Source organism: Entelurus aequoreus, linkage group LG14 (genome assembly GCF_033978785.1).
Source record: "Entelurus aequoreus isolate RoL-2023_Sb linkage group LG14, RoL_Eaeq_v1.1, whole genome shotgun sequence".
NCBI lineage: Eukaryota > Metazoa > Chordata > Actinopteri > Syngnathiformes > Syngnathidae > Entelurus > Entelurus aequoreus.
In genome coordinates this window covers 49,020,957-49,047,586 of record NC_084744.1, presented here as the reverse complement: position 1 = coordinate 49,047,586, position 26,630 = coordinate 49,020,957, and the positions used below count along the sequence as shown (strand labels likewise).

General features: G+C 38.5%; 1 protein-coding gene across 1 annotated transcript in view; it reads left to right on the top strand.

Annotated features, from left to right (window-relative positions):
• The first annotated feature begins 10,452 nt into the window (after positions 1–10,452).
• LOC133665422 (leucine-rich repeat-containing protein 52-like) overlaps positions 10,453–26,630 on the top strand; it is a 30,841-nt gene continuing 14,663 nt past the window's right edge. The window contains exon 1 of the mRNA XM_062070710.1: positions 10,453–11,280. Coding sequence (XP_061926694.1) covers positions 10,629–11,280 — 652 coding nt within the window. The 5' untranslated portion in view covers positions 10,453–10,628. The remainder of the gene's footprint in view (positions 11,281–26,630) is intronic.

Sequence of the window (26,630 nt, the reverse complement as noted above, 5' to 3'; positions counted from 1 at the left end):
TACCTAAGTTACGTTCAGAGCGAAAAAAGATACGTCCTGCACTGCACTGTAGTCCTTCACTCTCACGTTCCTCATCCACGAATCTTTCATCCTCGCTCAAATTAATGGGGTAATCGTCGCTTTCTCGGTCCGAATCGCTCTCGCTGTTTGTGTAAACAATGGGGAAATGTGAGGAGCCTTTCAACCTGCCACGTCACGCTACTTCCGGTACAGGCAAGGCTTTTTTTATCAGCGACCAAAAGTTGCAAACTTTATCGTCGATGTTCTCTGCTAAATCCTTTCAACAAAAATATGGCAATATCGCGAAATGATCAAGTATGACACATAGAATGGATCTGCTATCCCCGTTTCAATAAAAAAATGTCATTTCAGTAGGCCTTTAATGCGCCACGTAAATATTAAATGTTATTATGAATGTGCCTGTTACTACATAACATATACACTTAGAGCATGTATATAAAACATCAATGGAGGTGTTTGGACATGTTTTAGAGCTTTATAGGCAAAATAGAGTGACTTCATAGGCTCCATTGTAAGCGGACCTTTGCAAGCATTTATTTACTAGTTATAATGCATAAAAAAATAAAAGCACATGTGCTCTTGTGTTACATAAGGATTGTGAATGATAGTCAAAAAAGGTAATGTACAGCTGCAGTTCACTAAGCATGGTGACTCTTTTGCACAAGGGGCTTTTGAAGTGAGGCTGCACCTGCTGCTCTTTATGGATCACACACCTGGGGCTCAGGCAGGCAGACTTCTGGCATAAACACTCTGTACTCGCATGGAGTCTAACGCTGTTCGAGTCAATTTCGATGTACATTGTTTACATCAGCGGTGTCCAGACAATAAGTAATAAGTAATCTGGTGCCAACAGCTTCATTTTAAATAGCTGACAGTCTCATTGCTACGAATCTGCTGCCACCCTATGGATAATGTGTGATAATCAGGTCAATGACCATGAATTGTCATTTGAAGTCTGACAGTAGAGGCTGCATTTTTACTTATGTGACTCAGTCCAAACAACCTTTCCCACTCATGGCGCAAATAAACACACATGGTCATGGATGGATGGATGGATGGATAGACTCTATACATGTATATACAAATATATACACGTATCGAGTCTATCCATCCATCTATCCATTTTCTATCCATCCATCTATCTATTTTCTACTGCTTGTCCCTATCGGGGCATATACACACACACACACACATATGTATATATATATATATATATATATATATATATATATATATATATATATATATATATATATATATATATATATATATATATATATATATATATATATATATATATATATATATATATATATATATATTCTACCCATCCATTGGGGTAGAATATATATATATATATATGGATGGATGGATATATATATATATATATATATATATATATATATATATATATATATATATATATATATATATATATATATATATATATATATATACGTCCATCCTTCCATTTTCTACTGCTTTTACCTCTCGGAGCATATATATATATATATATATATATATATATATATATATATATATATATATATATATATATATATATATATATTTTAATTTTCCTGAGGAAACTCTCCTGAAGGAATCAACAAAGTACTATATATATATATATATATATATATATATATATATATATATATATATATATATATATATATATATATATATATATATATATATATATATATATATATATATATATATATATATATATATATATATATATATATATATGTCTTAATTAGATTATCCAAAAAATAGTGCTCGATACCGTGGTAGAGCGTAATATGTATGTGTGGGAAAAAATCACAAGACTATTTCATCTCTACAGGCCTGTTTCATGAGGGGTTTCATGAGGAAACCCCTCATGAAACAGGCCTGTAGAGATGAAATAGTCTTGTGATTTTTTCCCACACATACATATATATATATATATATATATATATATATATATATATATATATATATATATATATATATATATATATATATATATATATATATATATATAGGGGCGACATTGCTCGGTTGGCACAGTAGCTGTGTCAGCAACTTGAGGGTTCCTGGTTTGATTCCTGCTTCTGCCATCCTCGTCACAGCCATTTTGTGTGTGTGTAAATAGATATTTTTACTTTAATTAATTTTAGCCAAATGTGGTCCCCAACTTTCCAAGTAAAAAGTTTGGACACCCCTGGTTTACATGTTCACTACAGCAGTGACATTTGGAGTCTTGGAGGGTTCAATTTGATTCATTAAGTCCAACACAATCTCGGTAAAGGCCACACGTATACGGACCACGACCTATATACATCCATACATGTTTAATGAACAGCCATCCTGGAGCAGCTTGCACACTCACGTGAGGAACGTGCGGATGGTGATGTCAGTGTGCACGGCTGGAGCAACTAGGTCAGGGGTTGGCAACCCAAAAATGTTGAAAGAGCCATATTGGACCAAAAATACAAAAAAAAGTATTTCTGGAGCTGCAAAAAATGTAAAGTGTTATAATGAAGACAATACATCATGTAAGTGTCTATATTAGCTATATTAGCCTACTATCAAAATGACTATGTATCGCAGGCTGACACAAATCTTTGCTGACAGAAATATTGAAATGTAATATTTATTTGGCACATTTTTACAACATTCGAAATCATTAGTAAAATGGAGGCTTCTCAGAGGGTGAGATAACTCCTGGAAATTACTGGCTTAGAATTACCAAAGGTATAGATGTGTGTCCAAGTTAAAGGAAAGGACAGGCTGTCTTCTTCTAATGGATCTATTTCAATCCTTGCAAGCTGGGTAACGTTTGCTGTGGTCTGGAACAACATGGCACAACAACTATCCGAAATGCAGCCAATATTACATACAGATAATGTGTCATTAAATATACATTGAATTAAGAGGACTTAAAGGAAATTAAATGAGCTCAAATATATCTACAAATGAGGCATAATGATGTACATACAGCTAGCCTAAATAGCATGTTAGTATTGATTAGCTTGCAGTCATGCACTGACCAAATATGCCTGATTAGCACTCCACACAAGTCAATAACATCAACAAAGCTCACCTTTGTGCGTTCACGCACAACATTAAAAAGTTTGGTGGACAAAATGAAACAAAGAAGGGGTGGCATAAAACACGTCTTAGAAAGTCGGGGAAAGTTGTACATGTAAACAAACTACGGTGGGTTCAAGGACCACCAAAATTAGTAGGACAAAACGGCGCTCGCCAAATAGTCTCTAATAGAGGGGTGTCAAACGTAAGGCCCGAGGGCCGGATCAGGCCCGCGAACAGGTTTTATCCAGCCTGCGGGATGAGTTTGCTAAGTAAAGAAATGAGCCGAAATTTTTGAATGAAAGAAACTGCTGTTCTAAATGTGTCCACTAGATCAGGGGTCCCCAACCACCGGGCCGCGGCCCGGTACCGGTCTGTGGACCAATTGGTACCGGGCCGCAGCCGCACAAGAAATTTAAAAAAAAATTTTTAAAATAAAAAAATAAAAACTTTTTTTTTTTTTTTTTTTAATGAAATCAACATAAAAAACACAATATATACAATATATATCAATATAAACCAATACAGTCTGCAGGGATACAGTCCGTAAGCACACATGATTGTATTTCTTTATGACAAAAAAAACAACAACAAAACTTTTTTTTTGTACTTTTTTTGGACAATTAGGTGAAGTTGCATAATTTCCCACGGCACACCAGACAATTTCTCACGGCACATTAGTGTGCCGCGGCACAGTGGTTGAAAAACATTGGTTTAAACACAGTACAGTTCTCCACCCTTCAGTTTGCTCCGTGCTTAATGAGGTGTTTAATCATATTGCTAGTATTCCCCGTTTTCCCCAAAATAATCTTGCCGCAATGTACTCAGTGGCCTAGTGGTTAGAGTGTCCGCCCTGAGATCGGGTAGGTTGTGAGTTCAAACCCCGGCCGAGTCATACCAAAGACTATAAAATGGGACCCATTACCTCCCTGCTTGGCACTCAGCATCAAGGGTTGGAATTGGGGGTTAAATCACCAAAAATTATTCCCGGGCGCAGCCGCTGCTGCTGCCCACTGCTCCCCTCACCTCCCAGGGGGTGAACAAGGGGATGGGTCAAATGCAGAGGACACATTTCACCACACCTAGTGTGTGTGTGACAATCATTGGTACTTTAATTTAACTTTAACTTAGTACAACCATACCTTGGATCGTTTTTCTGCCGGCATCTCGGAATGATGACCAGCCAATTCTGCCAATTCTGCACTGCTTCAACCCTCTTTACCGCCAGAGTGCAGAAATATGACCATATCACACCAATTCTCAAAGAACTACTCACCCCCAAATCCTCCACTCAACACCTCCGCTCCTCCAACCTCAGAGGACAAAGCTACAAACAATGGGAGACCGGGCTTTCTGCTCCGCCGCTCCCAGTCTGTGGAACGCTCTCCTGACCACCTGATGGTACCACAGACTGTGGATGCTTTTAAAAAAGGCTTAAAAACCCTTATTTTTAAAAAAAAATCATATTTTTTTTTAGATATATGCATACTAGTTCTAGCTATTTGGCTGTTCTAGTTTTTATTTTTATTTATTTTATTTTTTTATTTTTTATTTTTTAGTACACTGTAGCACTTTGAGGTTGTTTACCCAATGTAAAGTGCTTTTTACAAATAAAATCTATGATTATTATTATTATTACAAACTATTGTTGTTGCGGTGGTGGGCCAATCACATGGCGCATTGAATCGAAGAACGCTTGCAGTGATTGGCTGCGAGCAAAACCATAGAAACAGTACATTTTTCTTGATCTGGGTACAACAAGAACCGATTGCAGGTATCGTTTGACAGACGCAGTTTTGATACTACTTGGTGTCGGGTTGTTTCTGAAACTGAAAGGTATCGAGTACCGAAACTGAAAGGTATCGAGTACCGATACCCAGCCCTAAGCATCATCTACAAAGATACAAAGAATTGCTATTGCGACATCTAGTGGACACATTTAGAACAGCAGTTTCCTTCATTAAAGAATTTCGGCTCATTTTTATACTTAGCAAACTCATCCCGAGGACCGGATAAAACCTGTTCGTGGGCCTGATCCGGCCCTCGGGCCGTACGTTTGACACCCCTGGATCATACTTGCCAACCTTGAGACCTCCGAATTCGGGGGTTCAGGAGGGGGTGCGGGGGGGGGGGGGGTGGACGTGGGCGGGGTTGGGGGGGCGGGGTTTGGTGGTAGCAGGGGTGTATATTGTAGCATCCCAGAAGAGTTAGTGCTGCAAGGGATTCTGGGTATTTGTTCTGTTGTGTTTATGTTGTGTTACGGTGCGGATGTTCTCCCGAAATGTGTTTGTCATTATTGTTTGGTGTGGGTTCACAGTGTGGCGCATATTTGTAACAGTGTTAAAGTTGTGTATACGGCCACCCTCAGTGTGACCTGTATGGCTGTTGATCAAGTATGCCTTGCATTCACTTAGGCGTGTGTAAAAGCTGCATATATAATGTGACTGGGTCGGCACGCTGTTTGTATGGAGGAAAAGCGAACGTGACGGCAGGTTGTAGAGGACAATAAAGGCAGTTCCTTTAAGGCACATTGTTGTCCGGGTGGAAATTGGGAGAAATTCGGGAGAATAGTTGCCCCGGGAGATTTTCGGGAGGGGCACTGAAATTCGGGAGTCTCCCGGGAAAATCGGGAGGGTTGGCAAGTATGCCCTGGATTAGAGACTATTTGGCGATAAGTGCCGTTTTGTCCTACTAATTTTGGCGGTCCTTGAACCCACCTGTAGGATAAAACCTGTTCGCCGTACGTTTGACACCCCTATCCTATAGAAACCATATTAAAACAAAAAAAAGTATTTTTTTCCCTCATCTTTTTCCATTTTTCACATATTTTTGAAAAAGCTCCAGAGAGCCACTAGGCCTGTGCTAAAGAGGGGTCGGCAACCCAAAATGTTGAAAGAGCCATATTGGACCAAAAATACAAAAACAAATCTGTCTGGAGCCGCAAAAAATTAAAGCCATATTACATACAGATAGTAAAAATTTGGTGGACAAAATGAGACATAAAAAAGAAGTGGCATAAAACACGTACTAGTAAGTCGGAGAAAGTTATACATGTAAACCAGGGGTGTCCAAACTTTTTCCACTGAGGGCCGTACACGGAAAAATTTAAGCATGCGGGGGCCATTTTGATATTTTACATTTTCAAACCTTAACAAAATATATGGATTTTTAGTTTAGGGCTCCCGGGGACCATAAAGGGTCTCAGTCATTAAAATGTAAAAAATAAGTCAAATTATTATTATTTTTTATTTAACACTTACAGTAAATCTATATATCAACTTCAGGTTGATATAAAGTAAAAAAAAAAAGGTTTTATGCCTTTTCTGTCAAAGACAACTTTGTTTTTTATAGTAAAACTGAAATATGCAGTATTTAGTAATTAGAGCCCTAAAAGATCAATAATGCAGGACACCATTGATTTTAATTATTTAATATTTTTGAGTAATCACAGTAAAATGTTAAATAAAATCCTACTAAATATATTTGGGATCCAAAAGGTGCCCCACTCATAAAGTGATACATTTTTATTAGTTTTTTTTTACTTTTAACACTTAAATTACGAGATGAACTTCAGATATATCTGTCGATTTTACGTTTGAACTATTATTTTGTTTGTATCATGCTCTTTTGTCAAATACAACTTTGATGTTTTTTTATGGCAACCACACAATATATGCAATATTTTTTCCACATAAAACATTTTAAAGTGATATTTTTTAAGTAATAATTCATTATAACATACATTTTTAGTCTTTTTTTTTTTTTTTTAGCAATGGCAAAAAAAAGAAAAATAAACAAAGACAAAAGAAAAAAAACAGCCTGCATGACAGCTTTGTGTCAACATTGCAACTTTTTCTTGTTAGATTTCACTTTTTTTTAAATGTTTTTTAAAATGTTTGCAATATTATAAATTTTGCAATTTTTGCAGAATGTGTTGCGGGCCGGTAAAAAATTAGCTGCGGGCTGCACTTTGGACACCCCTGATGTAAACAAATTACGGTGAGTTCAAGGACCGCCAAAATTAGTAGGACAAAACGGCGCTCGCCAAATATTTGAATCAGTGAAGCATGTTTAATATAAACAGTGTGCTTTATAACAATTAGGGAGGTTTGTGTCACGTTTGTCCTCCTACAGAAACCATATTAAAACGTTTTTCTTTTCTTTTCTTTCCCCCTCATCTTTTTCCATTTTTCACATATTTTTGAAAAAGCTCCAGAGAGCCACTTGGCCGGCGCTAAAGAGCCGAATGTGGCTCTAGAGCCGCGGGTTGCAGACCTTCGATCTAGGTCAGGGGTCGGCAACCCAAAATGTTGAAAGAGCCATATTGGACCAAAAATACAAAAACAAATTTGTCTGGAGCCGCAAAAAATTAAAAGCCATATTACATACAGATAGTGTGTCATGAGATATAAATGTAATTAAGAGGACTTAAAGGAAACTAAATGACCTCAAATATACCTACAAATGAGGCATAATGATGCAATATGTACATACCGCTAGCCTAAATAGCATGTTAGCATCAATTTGCTTGCAGTCATGCAGTGACCAAATATGCCTGATTAGCACTCCACACAAGTCAATAACATCAACAAAACTCACTTTTGTGCATTAATTCACAAAGTTAAAAGTTTGGTGGACAAAATGAGACAGAAAAAGAAGTGGCATAAAACACGTCCGAGATAGTCGGAGAAAGTTATACATGTAAACCAGGGGTGTCCAAACTTTTTCCACTGAGGGCCGTACACGGAAAAATTTAAGCATGCGGGGGCCATTTTGATATTTTACATTTTCAAACCTTAACAAAATATATGGATTTTTAGTTTAGGGCTCCCGGGGACCAAAAAGGGTCTCAGTCATTAAAATGTAAAAAATAAGTCAAATTATTATTATTTTTTATTTAACACTTACATTAAATCTCTATATCGACTTCAGGTTGATATAAAGTAAAAAAAAAAAAAAAAAAAAGCCAAATATGTCTGATTAGCACTCCGCACAAGTCAATAACATCAACAAAACTCACCTTTGTGCATTCAGGCACAACGTTAAAAGTTTGGTGGAAAAAATGAGACAGAAAAAGAAGTGGCATAAAACACGTCCTAGAAAGTCTGAGAAAGTTATACATGTAAACAAATTACGGTGAGTTCAAGGACGGCCAAAATTAGTAGGACAAAACGGCGCTCGCCAAATATTTGAATCAGTGAAGCATGTTTAATATAAACAGTGTGCTTTATAACAAATAGGGAGGTTTGTGTCACGTTTTTCCTCCTCCAGAAACCATATTAAAACTTTTTTTTTTTTTTCCCCCTCATCTTTTTCCATTTTTCACACATTTTTGAAAAAGCTCCAGAGAGCCACTAAGCCGGCGCTAAAGAGCCGAATGTGGCTCTCGAGCCGCGGGTTGCAGACCTTCGATCTAGGTCAGGGGTCGGCAACCCAAAATGTTGAAAGAGCCATATTGGACCAAAAAAAACAAAAACAAATCTGTCTGGAGCCGCAAAAAATTAAAAGCCATATTACATGTGTCATGAGATATAAATTTAATTAAGAAGACTTAAAGGAAACTAAATTAGCTCAAATATAGCTACAAATGAGGCATAATGATGCAATATGTACATATCACTAGCCTAAATAGCATGTTAGCATCGATTTGCTTGCAGTCATGCAGTGACCAAATATGCCTGATTAGCACTCCACACAAGTCAATAACATCAACAAAACTCACTTTTGTGCATTAATGCACAAAGTTAAAAGTTTGGTGGACAAAATGAGACAGAAAAAGAAGTGGCATAAAACACGTCCGAGATAGTCGGAGAAAGTTATACATGTAAACCAGGGGTGTCCAAACTTTTTCCACTGAGGGCCGTACACGGAAAAATTTAAGCATGCGGGGGCCATTTTGATATTTTACATTTTCAAACCTTAACAAAATATATGGATTTTTAGTTTAGGGCTCCCGGGGACCATAAAGGGTCTCAGTCATTAAAATGTAAAAAATAAGTCGAATTATTATTATTTTTTATTTAACACTTACATTAAATCTCTATATCGACTTCAGGTTGATATAAAGTAAAAAAAAAAAAAAAAAAAGCCAAATATGTCTGATTAGCACTCCGCACAAGTCAATAACATCAACAAAACTCACCTTTGTGCATTCAGGCACAACGTTAAAAGTTTGGTGGACAAAATGAGACAGAAAAAGAAGTGGCATAAAACACGTCCTAGAAAGTCGGAGAAAGTTATACATGTAAACAAATTACGGTGAGTTCAAGGACCGCCAAAATTAGTAGGACAAAACGGCGCTCGCCAAATATTTGAATCAGTGAAGCATGTTTAATATAAACAGTGTGCTTTATAACAAATAGGGAGGTTTGTGTCACGTTTTTCCTCCTCCAGAAACCATATTAAAACAAATTTTTTTTTTTCCCCTCATCTTTTTCCATTTTTCACACATTTTTTGAAAAAGCTCCAGAGAGCCACTAAGCCGGCGCTAAAGGGCCGAATGTGGCTCTAGAGCCGCGGGTTGCAGACCTTCGATCTAGGTCAGGGGTCGGCAACCCAAAATGTTGAAAGAGCCATATTGGACCAAAAAAACCAAAAACAAATCTGTCTGGAGCCGCAAAAAATTAAAAGCCATATTACATGTGTCATGAGATATAAATTTAATTAAGAAGACTTAAAGGAAACTAAATTAGCTCAAATATAGCTACAAATGAGGCATAATGATGCAATATGTACATATAGCTAGCCTAAATAGCATGTTAGCATCGATTAGCTTGCAGTCATGCAGTGAGCAAATATGTCTGATTAGCACTTCACACAAGTCAATAACATCAACAAAACTCACCTTTGTGCACTCATGTACAACGTTAAAAGTGTGGTGGACAAAATGAGACAGAAAAAGAAGTGGCATAAAACACGTCCTAGAAAGTCGGAGAAAGTTATACATGTAAACAGACTATACGGTGAGTTCAAGGACCGCCAAAATAAGTAGGACAAAACGGCGCTCGCCAAATACTTGAATCAGTGAAGCATATTTAATATAAACAGTGTGATTTATAACAATTACGGAGGTTTGTGTCATGTTTGTCCTCCTACAGAAACCATACTAAAACAAAAAAATTGATTTTTTTCCCCCTCATCTTTTTCCATTCTTCATACATTTTTGAAAAATCTCCAGAGAGCCACTAGGGCGGCGCTAAAGAGCCGCATGCGGCTCTAAAGAGCCGCATGCGGCTCTAGAGCCGCGGGTTGCCGACCCCCGATCTGGGTCATGCGAACGCACACAAAATCCACGCATGACACGGAATATTCGGTCCGGCGTGCACGATCACCACCGGCCGTGCACACCGTTGTGAGCGCGCACGCGCGCAACCCGTACGTGGATCAGACCCAGCAATAACAGTCCTGACGGGATGAGCTGAAAACATTTTTGACCCGGTGGAAGTAACCCTCCTATCCCGAGGTACGTGATAGAATGTGAGCGTGCGTGGATCTCTCCAAGCGGGCTGCATGAAGCCCCGGACGGTGTCATGCGTCTTGCCCCGCAGCAGAGCGCGCACCCGCTGCGGCTCGCCGTCGTGCTCCTCCTGGTCTCCGCGGGGGTGCTCGCGTCCCCGCTGCTGTCGTCGGGCTGCCCGGACAGGTGCGTGTGCGACGACCAGCTGGTGGTTCAGTGCGCCGGGCAGCACCTGAGCGGCTTCCCGGCGGACCTGCCGCTGGCCACCCGGCAGCTCATCATCTCCGACAACCTCATCGCGGAGCTCCCGCCCTTAGCCCTCAACTACCTCTCGGACCTGGTCTACCTGGACTGCAGCAACAACTCCCTGACCGAGGTCTCCCAGTCCACGTTCGGGAATCTACGGAAGCTGGCCTATCTCGACCTGTCCTTCAACACCCTGACCCGGATCCAGGACCGGACCTTCGGGCCCCTGGCGAGCCTGATCATGCTGAGGATGACGGACAACCCGCAGCTGTCCGACATCCACCCGGACGCCTTCGCGGAAAATCTCGCCCTGCAGGTTCTGGACGTGAGCAGGAACAATTTGACGGAGCTGAACGTCACGTCGCTCGTTGCGTTGCCGGCCCTGCGCTCCCTGGGACTCAGCGGGAACCCCTGGAGCTGCGAGTGCGTCCTGGAGGAGCTCTGCCTCTGGGTGCACCTGGAGGGCTTCAAGTTCCAAGGTACATTTGTTTTTTATTGTTGTTTTTTTTTTTTTTTACCTTTTGACTGACCCCAGGCTAAATTGGGGCCCTAAACAGAATATTTGGACAAAAAATGTCACCTTTTTTGTAGGGATGTCCGGAAATGTCATTTTGCCGATATTCCGATATTCTCCAACTCTTTAATTACCAATACCGATATCAACCGATACAGTCGTGCAATTAACACATTATTATGCCTAATTTGGACAACCGGGTATGGTGAAGATAAGGTACTTTTTAAAAAAATCCATAAAATAAAACAAGATAAATAAATTAAAAACATTTTCTTGAATAAAAAAGAAAGCAAAACAATACAAAAACAGTTACATAGAAACTAGTAATTAATCAATCAATCAATCAATGTTTATTTATATAGCCCTAAATCTCAAGTGTCTCAAAGGGCTGTACAAGCCACAACGACATCCTCGGTACAGAGCCCACATACGGGCAAGGAAAAACTCACCCCAGTGGGACGTCGGTGAATGACTATGAGAAACCTTGGAGAGGACCGCATATGTGGGTAACCCCCCCCTCTAGGGGAGACCGAAAGCAACGGATGTCGAGTGGGTCTGACATAACATTGTGAAAGTCCAGTCCACAGTGGATCCAACACATCAGCGGGAGTCCAGTCCACAGCGGGGCCAACAGGAAACCATCCCGAGCGGAGACGGGTCAGCAGCGCAGAGATGTCCCCGACCGATGCACAGGCTAGTGGTCCACCCGGGGTCCCGGCTCTGGACAGCCAGCACTTCATCCATGGCCACCGGACCTATGCAACTCCCCCTCGCAAGGGGACAGGGGAGAAGAGGAGAGAAGAAAAGAAACGGCAGATCAACTGGTCTAAAAAAGGGGGGGTCTATTTAAAGGCTAGATTATACAAATGAGTTTTAAGATGGGACTTAAATGCTTCTACTGAGGTAGCATCTCTAACTGTTACCGGGAGGGCATTCCAGAGTACTGGAGCCCGAATAGAAAACGCTCTATAGCCCGCAGACTTTTTTTTGGCTCTGGGAATCACTAATAAGCCGGAGTTATTTGAACGCAGATTTCTTGTCGGGACATATGGTACAATACAATCGGCGAGATAGGCTGGAGCTAAACCGTGTAATATTTTATACGTAAGTAGTAAAACCTTAAAGTCGCATCTTAAGTGCACAGGAAGCCAGTGCAAGTGAGCCAGTATAGGCGTAATATGATCAAACTTTCTTGTTTTTGTCAAAAGCCTTGCAGCCGCATTTTGTACCAACTGTAATCTTTTAATGCTAGACATTAATGAAAATTACTAAAATTAACTGTTAAAGGTTAGTACTATTAGTGGACCAGCAGTACGCACAATCATGTGTGCTTACGGACTGTATCCCTCGCAGACTGTATTGATATATATTGATATATAATGTAGGAACCAGAATATTAATAACAGAAAGAAACAACCCTTTAATGTGAATGAGAGTGAATGAGTGTAAATGGGGGAGGGAGGTTTTTTGGGTTGGTGCACTAATTGTAAGTGTATCTTGTGTTTTTATGTTGATTTAATTAAAAAAAACAATAAAAAAAACAAACAAACAAAAAAAAAACGATACTGATAATAAAAAAAACGACACCGATAATTTCCGATATTACATTTTAACGTATTTATCGGACATCTCCAAATTTTGGTATTTACTTGAAACGACTTTTCAATCTCAGCTGCACCGAAAGGGACAAGCAGTAGAAAATGGATGGATGGATGGACTTTTGAATCAAACTTGAATTTAGTGTTGTACCGGTACCGGTACCAAAATTATTTCAATACTTTTCGATACTTTTCGGTACTTTTCTAAATAGAATAGAATACAGTAGAATAGAATGGACTTATTAGGGACAGAGTCCCTTTTAAAGGCCTACTGAAATGAGATTTTCTTATTTAAACGGGGATAGCAGGTCCATTCTATGTGTCATACTTGATCATTTCGCGATATTGCCATATTTTTGCTGAAAGGATTTAGTAGAGAACATCGACGATAAAGTTCGCAGCTTTTGGTCGCTGATAAAAAAGCCTTGCCTGTACCGGAAGTAGCGTGACGTCACAGGTTGTGGAGCGCCTCACATCTGCACATTGTTGACAATCATGGCCACCAGCAGCGAGAGCGATTCGGACCGAGAAAGCGACGATTACCCCATTAATTTGAGCGAGGATGAAAGATTCGTTGATGAGGAAAAAGTGAGAGTGAAGGATTAGAGGGCAGTGGAAGCGATTCAGATAGGGAAGATGCTGTGAGAGGCGGTTGGGACCTGATATTCAGCTGGGAATGACTAAAACAGTAAATAAACACAAGACATATATATACTCTATTAGCCACAACACAACCAGGCTTATATTTAATATGCCACAAATTAATCCCGCATAAGAAACACCTCCCCCCTCTCGTCCATATAACCCACCAATACAAATCAAACACCCGCACAACACACTCAATCCCACAGCCCAAAGTACCGTTCACCTCCGCAGAGTTCATACAGCACATTAATTTCCCCAAAGTCACGTACGTGACATGCACATAGCGGCACGCACGTACGGGCAAGCGATCAAATGCTTGGAAGCCGCAGCTGCGTACACACGGTAGCGCGTATCCAACTCAAAGTCCTCCTGGTAAGAGTCTCTGTTGTCCCAGTTCTCTACGTGTTTGTGTTGCTGCAGCCGGCCACTAATACACCGCTTCCCACCTACAGCTTTCTTCTTTGCTGTCTTCATTGTTCATTAAACAAATTGCAAAAGATTCACCAACACAGATGTCCAGAATACTGTGGAATTTTGCGATGAAAACAGACGACTTAATAGCTGGCCACAATGGTGTCCCAATATGTCTGCTACAATCCGTGACGTCACGCGCAAACGTCATCATACCGAGACGTTTTCAGCAGAATATTTCGCGGGAAATTTAAAATTGCACTTTACAAATCTAACCCGGCCGTATTGGCATGTGTTGCAGTGTTAAGATTTCATCATTGATATATAAACTATCAGACTGCGTGGTCGGTAGTAGTGGATTTCAGTAGGCCTTTTGGGACAGAGGACCCTATTGAATTTCTAGCGTTTTATTATTATACCGCCGCCTCTTTGAGCTGTAATTTGACCCCCTTAACATGCTTCAAAACTCACCAAATTGGACACACACATCCGGACTGGCAAAAATTACGATCTAATCAAAAAACCAAAACCCAAAACTCAAAATTGCGCTCTAGCGCCCCCTAGGAAGAAAACACAGACACAACTGCCTCTAACTCCCAGTAGGAATGTCGTAGAGACAAGAAACAAAAACCTCTATGTAGGTCTCACTTAGACCTAGATTTCATACACTGGCAACCCCCAGCAAAAATCAACAGGAAGTTTGCAATTCCCCCTTCAAAACAAAAGTTGATTAAAAACAGTCACCTTTTTTCAAACATTATCTCCTCGGCTTCAAATTAGCACAGGAGAGAGATTGAACCCTTCTGATTAAAAGTTGATGAAAGAGTTTTAATTACTGCTCCGGTTTGGATTTTATGAGCCCTCAAAGTCGGTCCCGTCCATCGCTGCTTGCAGCTTTAATTGTCATTATATTTGCATATAACGAGATTAAGGACTCCAACTTAACAAATATGGGGTAAAAATAAATTACACAAGAGGTATAAAGAAAGAAAAAAAGATTTTTTTTTATTTTTTTTTTAAACTAACAATTTAAATAAACAGACTACTATCCAATAAAAATAATAAGCAATCCTGTGCAATATACAAAACACTGTAGAAATACAAAATACTGTACAATATACAGAAACAGAACAAGACAAGAGTACCGGAGTAATAAATGACAATCAGTGTCGAACGTATTGCACTTGAAGGGTAATATTGCACAGTAGGGTATTAGGGCAGGATGTTGTATAGGGGTGAATTATTATTATAAGTTAGAGTTCAAGATGGTGACAGCTCTGGCAAAGAAGCTGTCTCTGAGCCTGTTTGTTCTGGCTCTGATGCACCTGTAGCGCCTGCCCGATGGTAAAGGGGACCACAAAAAATGGCATTATTGGCATAATTTTAACACAAAATCTTAGGGTACATTTAACATATGTTTCTTATTGCAAGTTAGTCCTTAAATAAAATAGTGAACATACTAGACAACTTGTCTTTTTCTAGTTAGTAAACAAACACAGGCTCCAAATTTAGTCTGCTAGGACATATTGTGTCATTTATCATTGTATTATTTTGTCAAAATTATTAAGGACAAGTGGTAGAAAATGAATTATTAATCTACTTGTTCATTTACTGTTAATACCTGCTTATTTTCTGTTTCAACATGTTCTATCTACACTTCTGTTAAAATGTAATAATCACTTATTCTTCTGTTCTTTGATACTTTACATTAGTTTTGGATGATACCCCAAATTTGGTTGTCAATCCGATACCAAGTAATTACAGGATCATACATTGGTCATATTCAAAGCCCTCATGTGTCCAGGGACATATTTCCTGAGTTTATAAACAAAATATAAGAAAGAAGATTTCGTGATGTTAAAAAATATCGATGTAATCACAGTAGCATCGACTAGATACGCTATTGTACGTGGTATCATTACAGTGGATGTTAGGTGTAGATCCACCAATGGCGTTTGTTTGTATTGTAGCGTTCCGGAAGAGTTGGTGCTGCAGGGAATTCTGGAAATTTGTTCTGTAGTGTTTATGTTGTGTTGCGGTGCAAATATTCTTCCAAAATGTGTTTGTCGTTGTTGTTTAGTGTGGTTTCACTATAGGGCACATGTTTATGACAGTGTTGGCGTTGTTCATACTGCCACCCTTAGTGTGACATATATGGCTGGTGAGTAAGTATGCCCTTCATTCGCTCGTGTTCAGTATGAATAAAGTAAAGACGATTATGTCATTAGATCATTTTCGGGCATAATGATGTCTTGGTTAGGCTTTGTTGATTATAGACTATATGAATTGTGGCTTTTTCATTATGTAAAACGAACCAAACTTGCCAAAAAAAAAGTATTTAAAACAAGATTGATTTTTCAAAAAGTACTTTCAAGATTGAAAGTTGCCATCAATCCCACGTGGGTGCTCGGGCCGAAGCACCCACGTGATCGGTGCCTATGCATATGATGGTGAAATGACCAGGCTAAATTGGGGCCCTTAGCAGAATATTTGGATAAAAAATGTGACATTTTTGGTATTTACTTGAAACGACTTTTACATCGAATTTAAACGTGATGCATGTTTTGTGCACCTGTGTAATGTGTCATTGAAAATAATAAAATAACACTGCCCTTGGTTTGTGCTGTAAACTGTCATAACTGGGTCTTTGGCGTGGTTTGCTCTCCCGTGGTGCAAAAGAATTGGAACGGATGTGGCGTGCAGGTAAAGACATAGTTTAATTATTACTATAAACTCAAACAAAAGGTACAAACAAAAGGCGCTCACAGCGGAGGTAAAAAACTTGACTAGGAAAACAAAAGGCGCGCACAATGGCGGAGAACTATGAACATTAAACAAACAAAAACTTACGTGACAAGAGATGAAACAAGAACTAACGTGACAAGGAACTGTGGACATGGCATGAATGGGTGATGTCGCCACCACGAACAACAGAAACAGAAAAGCCTATATAGTGACATGAAAAGTGAAAACAGGTGCGTGACTAACTGTGAACAGGTGCATGACATGACTGTGAAAACGTGAGACAGGTGTGTGTGAGTCCAAACGTGGAACAGGTGAAACTAATGGTTGCTATGGTGACAAACAAAACCAGGAAGTGAAACCAGGAACTAAGGAAGTGTCCAAAAAACAAAACAGCACATGGCCAAACAAAAACATGAACACAGACATGACAGTAAACAAATGTTATGATGTTTAAGTTATTCTAAAATACATTTTCGTGATGTCATCAAGGCATCCACGTTTGTGCTACATTTGTGCTGCAAACATTTTTTTCTGGTCTAACTATTATAGTTTTTTTTTTATGTTATTGATGTGGTATTATTCATAATCGGCCATCAGAACGTTTGTGGTACTTTTTGTGCTGCAAACTTTTATTTTATCTAACTATTATAGTTGTTATGTTATTAACTATTTGAGTTTTTATGTTATTACATTGGCAAAATCTCAGAGAAACTTAATATCGTTTTTATGTTATTATATTTTTCTATTATATATTATGTTATTATATTTGTTATGTTAATAACATTTGTGCTGGTTTGTGCTGCAATTTTCTTTTATCTAACTAATGTAGTTTTTGTGTTATTAACATCCACCCAAACATGTCCCAAATGTTTGTGCTACATTTGTGCTGCAAAAAATGTTTTTTCTAAATATTATAGTTGTTTTTTTTATATATATTGTTGATGTGGTATTATTCATAACCGGCCATCAGAACGTTTGTGGTACTTTTTGTGCTCCAAACATTTATTTTATCTCACTATTATAGTTGTTATGTCATTAACTATTAGAGTTTTTATGTTATTACATTGGCAAAATCTCCCAGAAACGTGTTTGTGCTTGTTTTGTCAACATAATATACTTTTCATGTTATTATGTTTTTTGTTATTAACATTTGTGCTGGTTTGTGCTGCAATTTTTTTGTCTAAGTACTGGAGTTTTATAGTATTTTAGTTTTTATGTTTTTAACATGTTATCGTCAAAATCTCCCCAAACCTGTTTAAACATTTGTGCTTTATGTGTTTTTTGACTTTTTTACCTTTTGACTGACCCCAGGCTAAATTGGGGCCCTAAGCAGAATATTTGGACAAAAAATGTGGAAATTTTTGGTACTTACTTGAAACGACTTTTAGGCTTTTAAATCCAATTTGCTGCAAGTTTTGTGCACCTGTGTAATGTTGCCTCTCCTTATCATTGCAAATAATAAAATAAAACTGCCCCTGGTTTGTGCTGTAAAAAAAAAGTTACGGTGTTTAAGTTATCCTAAAATACATTTTCGTGACGTCATCCTTGTCAAAATCCCCCCAAACGTGTCCCAAATGTTTTTTTGTGTCTAACTATTATATTGTTTTTTGTTATTGATGTGTTATTATGCATAACCGGCCATCAGAATCTCCCCAAACTTGTTCAGACGTTTGTGGTACTTTTTGTGCTAGAAACATTTATTTTATCTAACTATTATAGTTGTTATTTTATTAGCTATTAGAGTTTTTATGTTATTACCGTGTTATTATTTTGTAACCATTGTCACATTGGCAAAATTGTGTGTGCTTGTTTTTGTGAAATAGTATTGTTTTTGTGTTATTATATTGTTTATGTTATTAACATTTGTGCTGGTTTGTGCTGCAATTATTTTTGTGTAAGTATTACAGTTTTATAGTGTTTTAGTTACAGGATCATACATTGGTCATATTCAAAGTCCTCATGTGTCCAGGGACATATTTCCTGAGTTTATAAACATAATATGAATTTAAAAAAAAGAAAAACAGATTTTGTGACGATAAAAAATATCGATGTAATCATAGTAGTATCGACTAGATACGATACTGTACTTGGTATCATTACAGTGGATGTCAGGTGTAGATCCACCCATGGCATTTGTTTACATTCAGGGTGCTAGCTTGCTGTTAGCAGTTAGCTATCGTATCCTCCTAAGGTGTGTAGGGAAGCATGTTTAGCTATTCCTCATCCTGCAGAGATGATACTTGTAAGAAACTGTCATGATCCGTGGTCCGGATCATGTTTTTGTTATGTTCTGTTAGTTTAACTGCAATAGTTCCTGTTTTTTGTGCACTCTTGTTTGTTTTGGTTGTCATGGTGACATATGATTTTCACCTGTCACTGGTGTTCGGACGCTCACCTGGCTATAATCAAGAGACTATTTAAACCGCCTTTGTCTGGCGTCATTGCTCGTTTCAGGTCTGATTCTATAGTTATGCTAGTAGTTGATTTCATGCCACAGTTTCATAGTTGGTCCATGCCATAGTTATGTTAGTTGTTTGTTTCTTGCTATGCTATAGTTTATGCTAGTTGTTTGCTTCACACTATTGTCACGCAACCCTCTACGTAAGTCTTGTTTATTTCATGCCACAGTTAGAGAGTTTTTGCCTGTTATTTTGTAGTTAGATTAATAAATATATTCCTCCCTGCAAGCCTTGTCCGGAATAGTCCGATTGCATCCCGGGAGAACAAACCTCGCAGTAAGCTGCGAAAACCCCGTTATGACAGAAACGTACTTAATTCGTCACCGTGGAGGAGAGGATTAGTGATTTAGACGTAGCTAAAACACGACTGTGCATGGACGTTCACTGCTAGCTAGCTAGCCATGTCTTTAAGCACCTCTTCCTGAGGGCGTTTAAGTGTTATAACTTCACCTTTATCTTTAGTTTTTAGACCAAAATGCGTCCGTTCTCCCTTTTCTGTCTACACACTGTGTCTGCTTATAAGTACTCTGTGATTGTGCACTGCCGAACATGCTCCTCTGCTCGCAAAACCAGCAATGTCATGACGTGACGACGCGCCGTCAGGCCCGGCAACCAGTACTTTTTTTTAGTACCGTTTTTAATTCATTAGTACCGCGATATTATACCAGTACCGCGATATTATACCAGTACCGGTATACCGTACAACCCTAGTACACACTATTTTATAGATTCCACACGCTGTTCAGCGTCTGGTGTTTGGATCTTAGTAAATCCGGCCCTGAGTGTTAAATGTTATCATGGCATGCTTGAGTGCAGATAGACATGATATCACGTTATTAAGGTGTATCATTGTCGGAGAGGTTGCGTAAAGACATCTGCCAAGAGAGGCAGCTGATGGAAGAGGAGCATGAGGACAATAATAAGCGTAAGGATAAAAGGAGGAGAACGGGCAGGAAGCTATCCCATCTGTGTTCATTTATTTACATCTGCCGGCTAAAATGCAAAAACTCAGTATTACATCCCTGAATTTTCTATGTTTAGTTCACCTGATTCGGGTTAGGTGTTAGTAATTAGGATTCATCTCCAACATCAGATTTTGGTCCTTTTAGTTTTTTTGGTTTTTTTTGACTGGGCTGTCAATTTGTCTTTTGAACTACTGGAAAAGTTGGTCGGGATGTGTGACTATAGGCCCTTTTCCACCAAAAGTTCAGGAATTTTAGGTTCCTTTAGAAGTGTGTGGTTTGTGTTTCCAACACATTTCACAGTTCAGGGTAATTTAGACAAATCAGGCTGAAGTGGTTTAGTAGCTGATATCAGGTAAAAAAAATAAATAAATAACCGGAATTTGGTTCGAACCTTGGGAAAGTGTTAGTTTGAATGTCCGGGATGAGTGGAATGTGTTGATGATGGGATGGTTTGAATAGGTTGAAAAATGTGGGAATTGTGCAACTTGGAAAAAGGTCCCATTCATTTCAATGGGAACTTCCTGGAAATGTGAGAATTTTGGGAAAAGCGGGATTTTTAAAAAAATGATTAGGAGCACGAATGTCCTGAATGAGCTGAATTGGTTGGTGTAGGAATTGTTTAAATCGGTCAACAAATGTTGAATTAGTAACAGTTTTTAATTGAAAAATTCCTGGAATTTCTGGAAATCGGGTAATTTTTCTAGTTCCTTAACCAACTTGTTTTTTGTCCTGAATATAAGGAGTGTTTTGACGGTGGAACGGTTGACATGGGTTGAAAAATGTGAAAGGAGTAGTAGTCGAACTTAAGGGTGGAAATAGGTTACCAAAAAACGGGAATCCCTGGAAATTTGTTGAATGTGGAAAAATGGTAGTTTGAATGTCCAGGATGAGTTGAATGTGTTGATGGGGGAATGGTTTGAATGGGTTGAATAATGTGGGAATTGTGGAAGTTTGAAAAATGGCCAATTCATTTTGAATGGGGAAATTGCAAAAAAAATTTAAAAAAAAGGATTTTTTTTTTTTTCGTTAGAATTGTTGAAGTAGAACACACAATTCCTGAACAGAATTGGAAATTTCAGGAAAAGTGGGAATTAGTTTAACATTTTTAATGGTACGAAACTTGAAAGGTCTGAATGATTGGTGCTAAGTATAAAAATTTACCTGGAATTTTTTAATCTAAGAAACTGCTGTTCTAAATGTGTCCACTGGATGTCACAATAGAAATTCTTTGTATCTTTGTAGATGATGCTACATATGTACAAAATAAACCACAGGATGTTAGTACATCAGTCAAGGAAAATGATCAAACTACATAAATAACACACTGTAATTTGATTTTGATTAAACATTTTTTTTTATCTTGATAGATTGAAAATTAACACCAATGACTTGACTGATGAACATTATCATATAATTTATTCAGAAAATATAAACAAGGACAAATAAAGGTAGAATACTATTAACCGCAACATGTAAGTGTAAAAAAACCCCAGCAACATTAGGATTTGTACAATTTTAGAATGTGCTTGTTGTATTTTTAAACAAAGAAAACAATCTGAAGTTGTCTTTATTTTTAAGTTATCGTGCCGTGATTTTATCAGTCCGGCCCACTTGGGAGTAGATTTTTCTCCATGTGGCCCCCTGATCTACAATGAGTTTGACACCCCTGGTTTAAAGGCCTACTGAAAGCCACTACTACCGACCACCCAGTCTGATAGTTTATATATCAATGATGAAATATTAACATTGCAACACATGCCAATACGGCCGGGTTAACTTATAAAGTGCAATTTGAAATTTCCCGCTAAACTTCCGGTTGAAAACGTCTTTGTATGATGACGTATGCGAGTGACGTCAGTAGTTAAACGGAAGTATTGGTACACCTTTGAATCCAATACAAAAAAGCTCTGTTTTCATCTCAAAATTCCACAGTATTCTGGACATCTGTGTTGGTGAATCTTTTGCAATTTGTTTAATGAACAATGAAGACTGCAAAGAAGAAAGTTTTAGGTGGGATCGGTGTATTAGCGGCTGGCTGTAGCAACACAACCAGGAGGACTTTGACTTGGATAGCAGACGCGCTAGCCGACGCTAGCCGCCGACCGCACGGATGATCGGGTGAAGTCCTTCGTCCTTCCGTCGGTCGCTGGAACGCAGGTGAGCACGGGTGTTGATGAGCAGATGAGGGCTGGCTGGCGTAGGTGGAGCGCTAATGTTTTTATCATAGCCCTGTGAGGTCCCGTTGCTAAGTTAGCTTCAATGGCGTCGTTAGCAACAGCATTGTTAATCTTCGCCAAGCTGGAAAGCATTAACCGTGTATTTACATGTCCATGGTTTAATAGTATTGTTGATTTTCTGTCTATCCTTCCAGTCAGGGGTTTATTTCTTTTGTTTCTATATGCAGTTAAGCACGATGCTATCACGTTAGCTCCGAAGCTAAAGTGTTTCGCCGATGTATTGTCGTGGAGATAAAAGTCACTGTGAATGTCCATTTCGCGTTCTCGACTCTCATTTTCAAGAGGATATAGTATCCGAGGTGGTTTAAAATACAAATCCGTGATCCACAATAGAAAAAGGAGAAAGTGTGGAATCCAATGAGCCCTTGTACCTAAGTTACGGTCAGAGCGAAAAAAGATACGTCCTGCACTACACTCTAGTCCTTCACTCTCACGTACCTCATCCACGAATCTTTCATCCTCGCTCAAATTAATGGGGTAATTGTCACTTTCTCGGTCCGAATCTCTCTCACTTCTGGTGTAAACAATAGGAAAATGTGAGCAGCACTCCAGCTTGTGACGTCACGCTACTTCCGGTAGGGGCAAGGCTTTTTTTTATCAGCGACCAAAAGTTGCGAACTTTATCGTCGTTGTTCTCTACTAAATCCTTTCAGCAAAAATATGGCAATATCGCAAAATGATCAAGTATGACACGTAGAATGGATCTGCTATCCCCGTTTAAATTTAAAAAATTAATTTCAGTAGGCCTTTAACCAATCACCGTGCGACAGCACAGCCCGCTTCTGATAAGATTTTAGGAGCCTTCCAAAAGTCCCCAGCTCGATGGCAGGAACTAAAAAAAAAAAAGTTCCCGAAGAACTAAATCCATCTGGGTAGTTTTTGGTTGAAACACAAGGGCAACTTTATTTACGTGGGAAAGTTCCTGTAAAAGTTCCCGCGTTGGAAAAGGGCCTTATGTAAAAGCCCAGCTGCTATTTATAGGGTGACTCATCAAAGCAGGCAGTCATAATTCTAACACCACCGTTACATGCTTACTAAACAGGCATCCCCTGCTTCCGTTTCCCATGCACATGGACGCCCACTCACGCACAAACCCTGCAGCGAATTTCCAAGTCCGAAAGGAGTCCTGAAAGAGCTGGCCTAGTTCCGTGCAGCTCACTGCCTTTTGTCTAACTTAATTTGGAGCGGAGTCCCTTGCAGTGACAGCTGCCAGTACGGGAGGAGGAGGACACTTCTGTCTGATCATCTCTCAGTCCACAAACTCCGGACCAGGCCTGGGCAATTATTCTGACTAGGGGGCCCAAAATTAGAGAAAAAAGTGTGTCTAGGGGCCGGTATATCTGATTTTCACAATTCTCACAATAATGACTGATTGAATGCTAACAACCTTAAAAAACGGAATGGAATTTTAAATTGTTTATACTAAATGAGACACCTAGAATGTACATGTAAATAAAGAATGTGTTATTTACACTATTAACTATGAACGATAAAACACTGAATATTGACAACATATGAACGTCACCCCCCCCCCCCCCTCTCGATCGACATATTTTACAATCAAGCGAAACGCAACAAAAATGTAACAAACACAGCGAAATATGAACGCAAAGGGTAAAAAAAACAAACACCTATGATCTGATATATCACTAAGCTTTAGAACAGGGGTCCCCAAACTACGGCCCCCCAGCGTCCAAAATCCGGCCCGCGGGAAGTCCAAAGTAAAAAAAAAAAAAAAACGTTTTTTTTTTTTTGTATTATTATTATTTTTTAAATTTGTCCTTACTAGTCCATTTTCTACTGTCTCCTAGCCACTCAGGCAAATCATATTGTCTAAAAATGCATTTTACCATCGATAACGTGACATGCAGCAAGTGCACTCTTTAAGTCAATTAGTATAATTGACTTATTATTATATTATATATCAATATAATATAATATATATGTATGAATACATATATATATATATATATATATATATATATATATATATATATATATATATATATATATATATGTCTTAATTAAATTATCCAAAAAAAAATAAAAAATAGTGCTCGATACCGTGGTAGAGCGTAAAATGTATGTGTGGGGGAAAAAAATCACAAGACTATTTCATCTCTACAGGCCTGTTTCATGAGGGGTTTCCTCAATCCTCAGGAGATTTTAATGGAAGCATTCACATACCATGGTTTATATAGGGCACAGAGCGGGTGGGTACAGGCAGGCGTGGGGGCGTGGTGATTGGCTCATGTGTTACCTAGGAGGTGTTTCCTTCTGTGACGGCAATTGTATCAGCATGCCGTCATTAATGTATTATTTTTGAAACTGCTCTGTGACATGTGCTGTTGACCTCTTGGCCAGGTCACCCTTGTGAAAGAGATCGTGATCTCAATGGGTTTTCTTATCTGGTTAAATAAAGGTTCTATCTTGATATATATATATATATATATATATATATATATATATATATATATATATATATATATATATATATATATATATATAGCGCGGCCCTCAGCCAAATTGTTTTACCCCAATGCGGCCCCGGAGTCAAAAAGTTTGGGGACCCCTGCTGCAGAACTTTGTTGTAAAAATGTCCTTCCTCGTCTGTCTGTGACTTAGATTACTATAATAACTAGTAGTGTTGCCCCGATACCAATATTTTGGTACTGGTACCGGTACCAAAATTATTTCGATAATTATCGGTACTTTTCGATAATTTTGTAAATAAAGGGAACAACAAAAAATGGCATTATTGGCTTTATTTTAACACAAAATCTTAGGGTACATTAAACAAATGTTTATTATTGCAAGTTTGTCCTTAAATAAAATATTGAACATACTAGACAACTTGTCTTTTAGTAGTAAATAAGCAAACAAAGACTCCTAATTTGGCTGCTGACGTATGCAGTAACATATTATGTCATTTTCCATTCTATTGGTGGTAGAAAATAATTTATTAAGCTACCGTATTTTTCGGACTATTAGTCGCAGTTTTTTTCATAGTTTGGCCGGGGGTGCGACTTATACTCAGGAGCGACTTATGTGTGAAATTATTAACACATTACCGTAAAATATCAAATAATATTATTTAGCTCATTCACGTAAGAGACTAGACGTATAAGATTTCATGGGATTTAGCGATTAGGAGTGACAGATTGTTTGGTAAACGTATAGCATGTTCTATATGTTATAGTTATTTGAATGACTCTTACCATAATATGTTACGTTAACATACCAGGCACGTTCTCAGTTGGTTATTTATGCGTCATATAACGTACACTTATTCAGCCTGTTGTTCACTATTCTTTATTTATTTTAAATTGCCTTTTAAATGTCTATTCTTGGTGTTGGGTTTTATCAAATACATTTCCCCAAAAAATGCGACTTATACTCCAGTGCGACTTATATATGTTTTTTTCCTTCTTTATTATGTATTTTCGGCAGGTGCGACTTATACTCCGGTGCGACTTATACTCCGAAAAATACGGTACTTGTTCAATTACTGTTAATATCTGCTTACTTTCTCTTTTAACATGTTCTATCTACACTTCTGTTAAAGTTAAATTACCACTGATAGTCACACACAAACTAGGTGTGGTGAAATTACCCTCTGCATTTGACCCATCCTCTTGCTCCACCCCCTGGGAGGTGAGGGGAGCAGTGAGCAGCAGCGGTGGCCGTGCTCGGGAATCATTTTGGCGATTTAACCCCCAATTCCAACCCTTGATGCTGGGTGCCAAGCAGGGAGGTAATGGGTCCCAAAATGTAATAATCACTTATTCTTCTGTTGTTTTGATACTTCACATTAGTTTTGGATGATACCACAAATTTGGGTAACAATCCGATACCAAGTAGTTACAGGATCATTCATTGGTCATATTCAAAGTCCCTTTGTGTCCAGGGACATATTTCCTGAGTTTATAAACATGACATAACCAGTACTTTTCAGTACTGCACCCGGCTGCTTACTGTTAAAGACAACAGATGATTAGCTAAACACAGGGGTGTCCAAACTTTTTCCACTGAGGGCCGCACACTGAAAAATCAAAACAAGCGGGGGCCATTTTGATATTTTTTTAATTTAAAAAAACAATACAATATATGTATAAAAAATATACATTTAGGCCTCCACTCAGGCTTGATCCCAGGGACCCCAAAGTATTTTGGTCAAAAAAATATTTAAAATGTGTCATTATTTTGTATTATTATTATTCAAGGTTTAAAATCTCTAGATCAACATTAGGTCTAT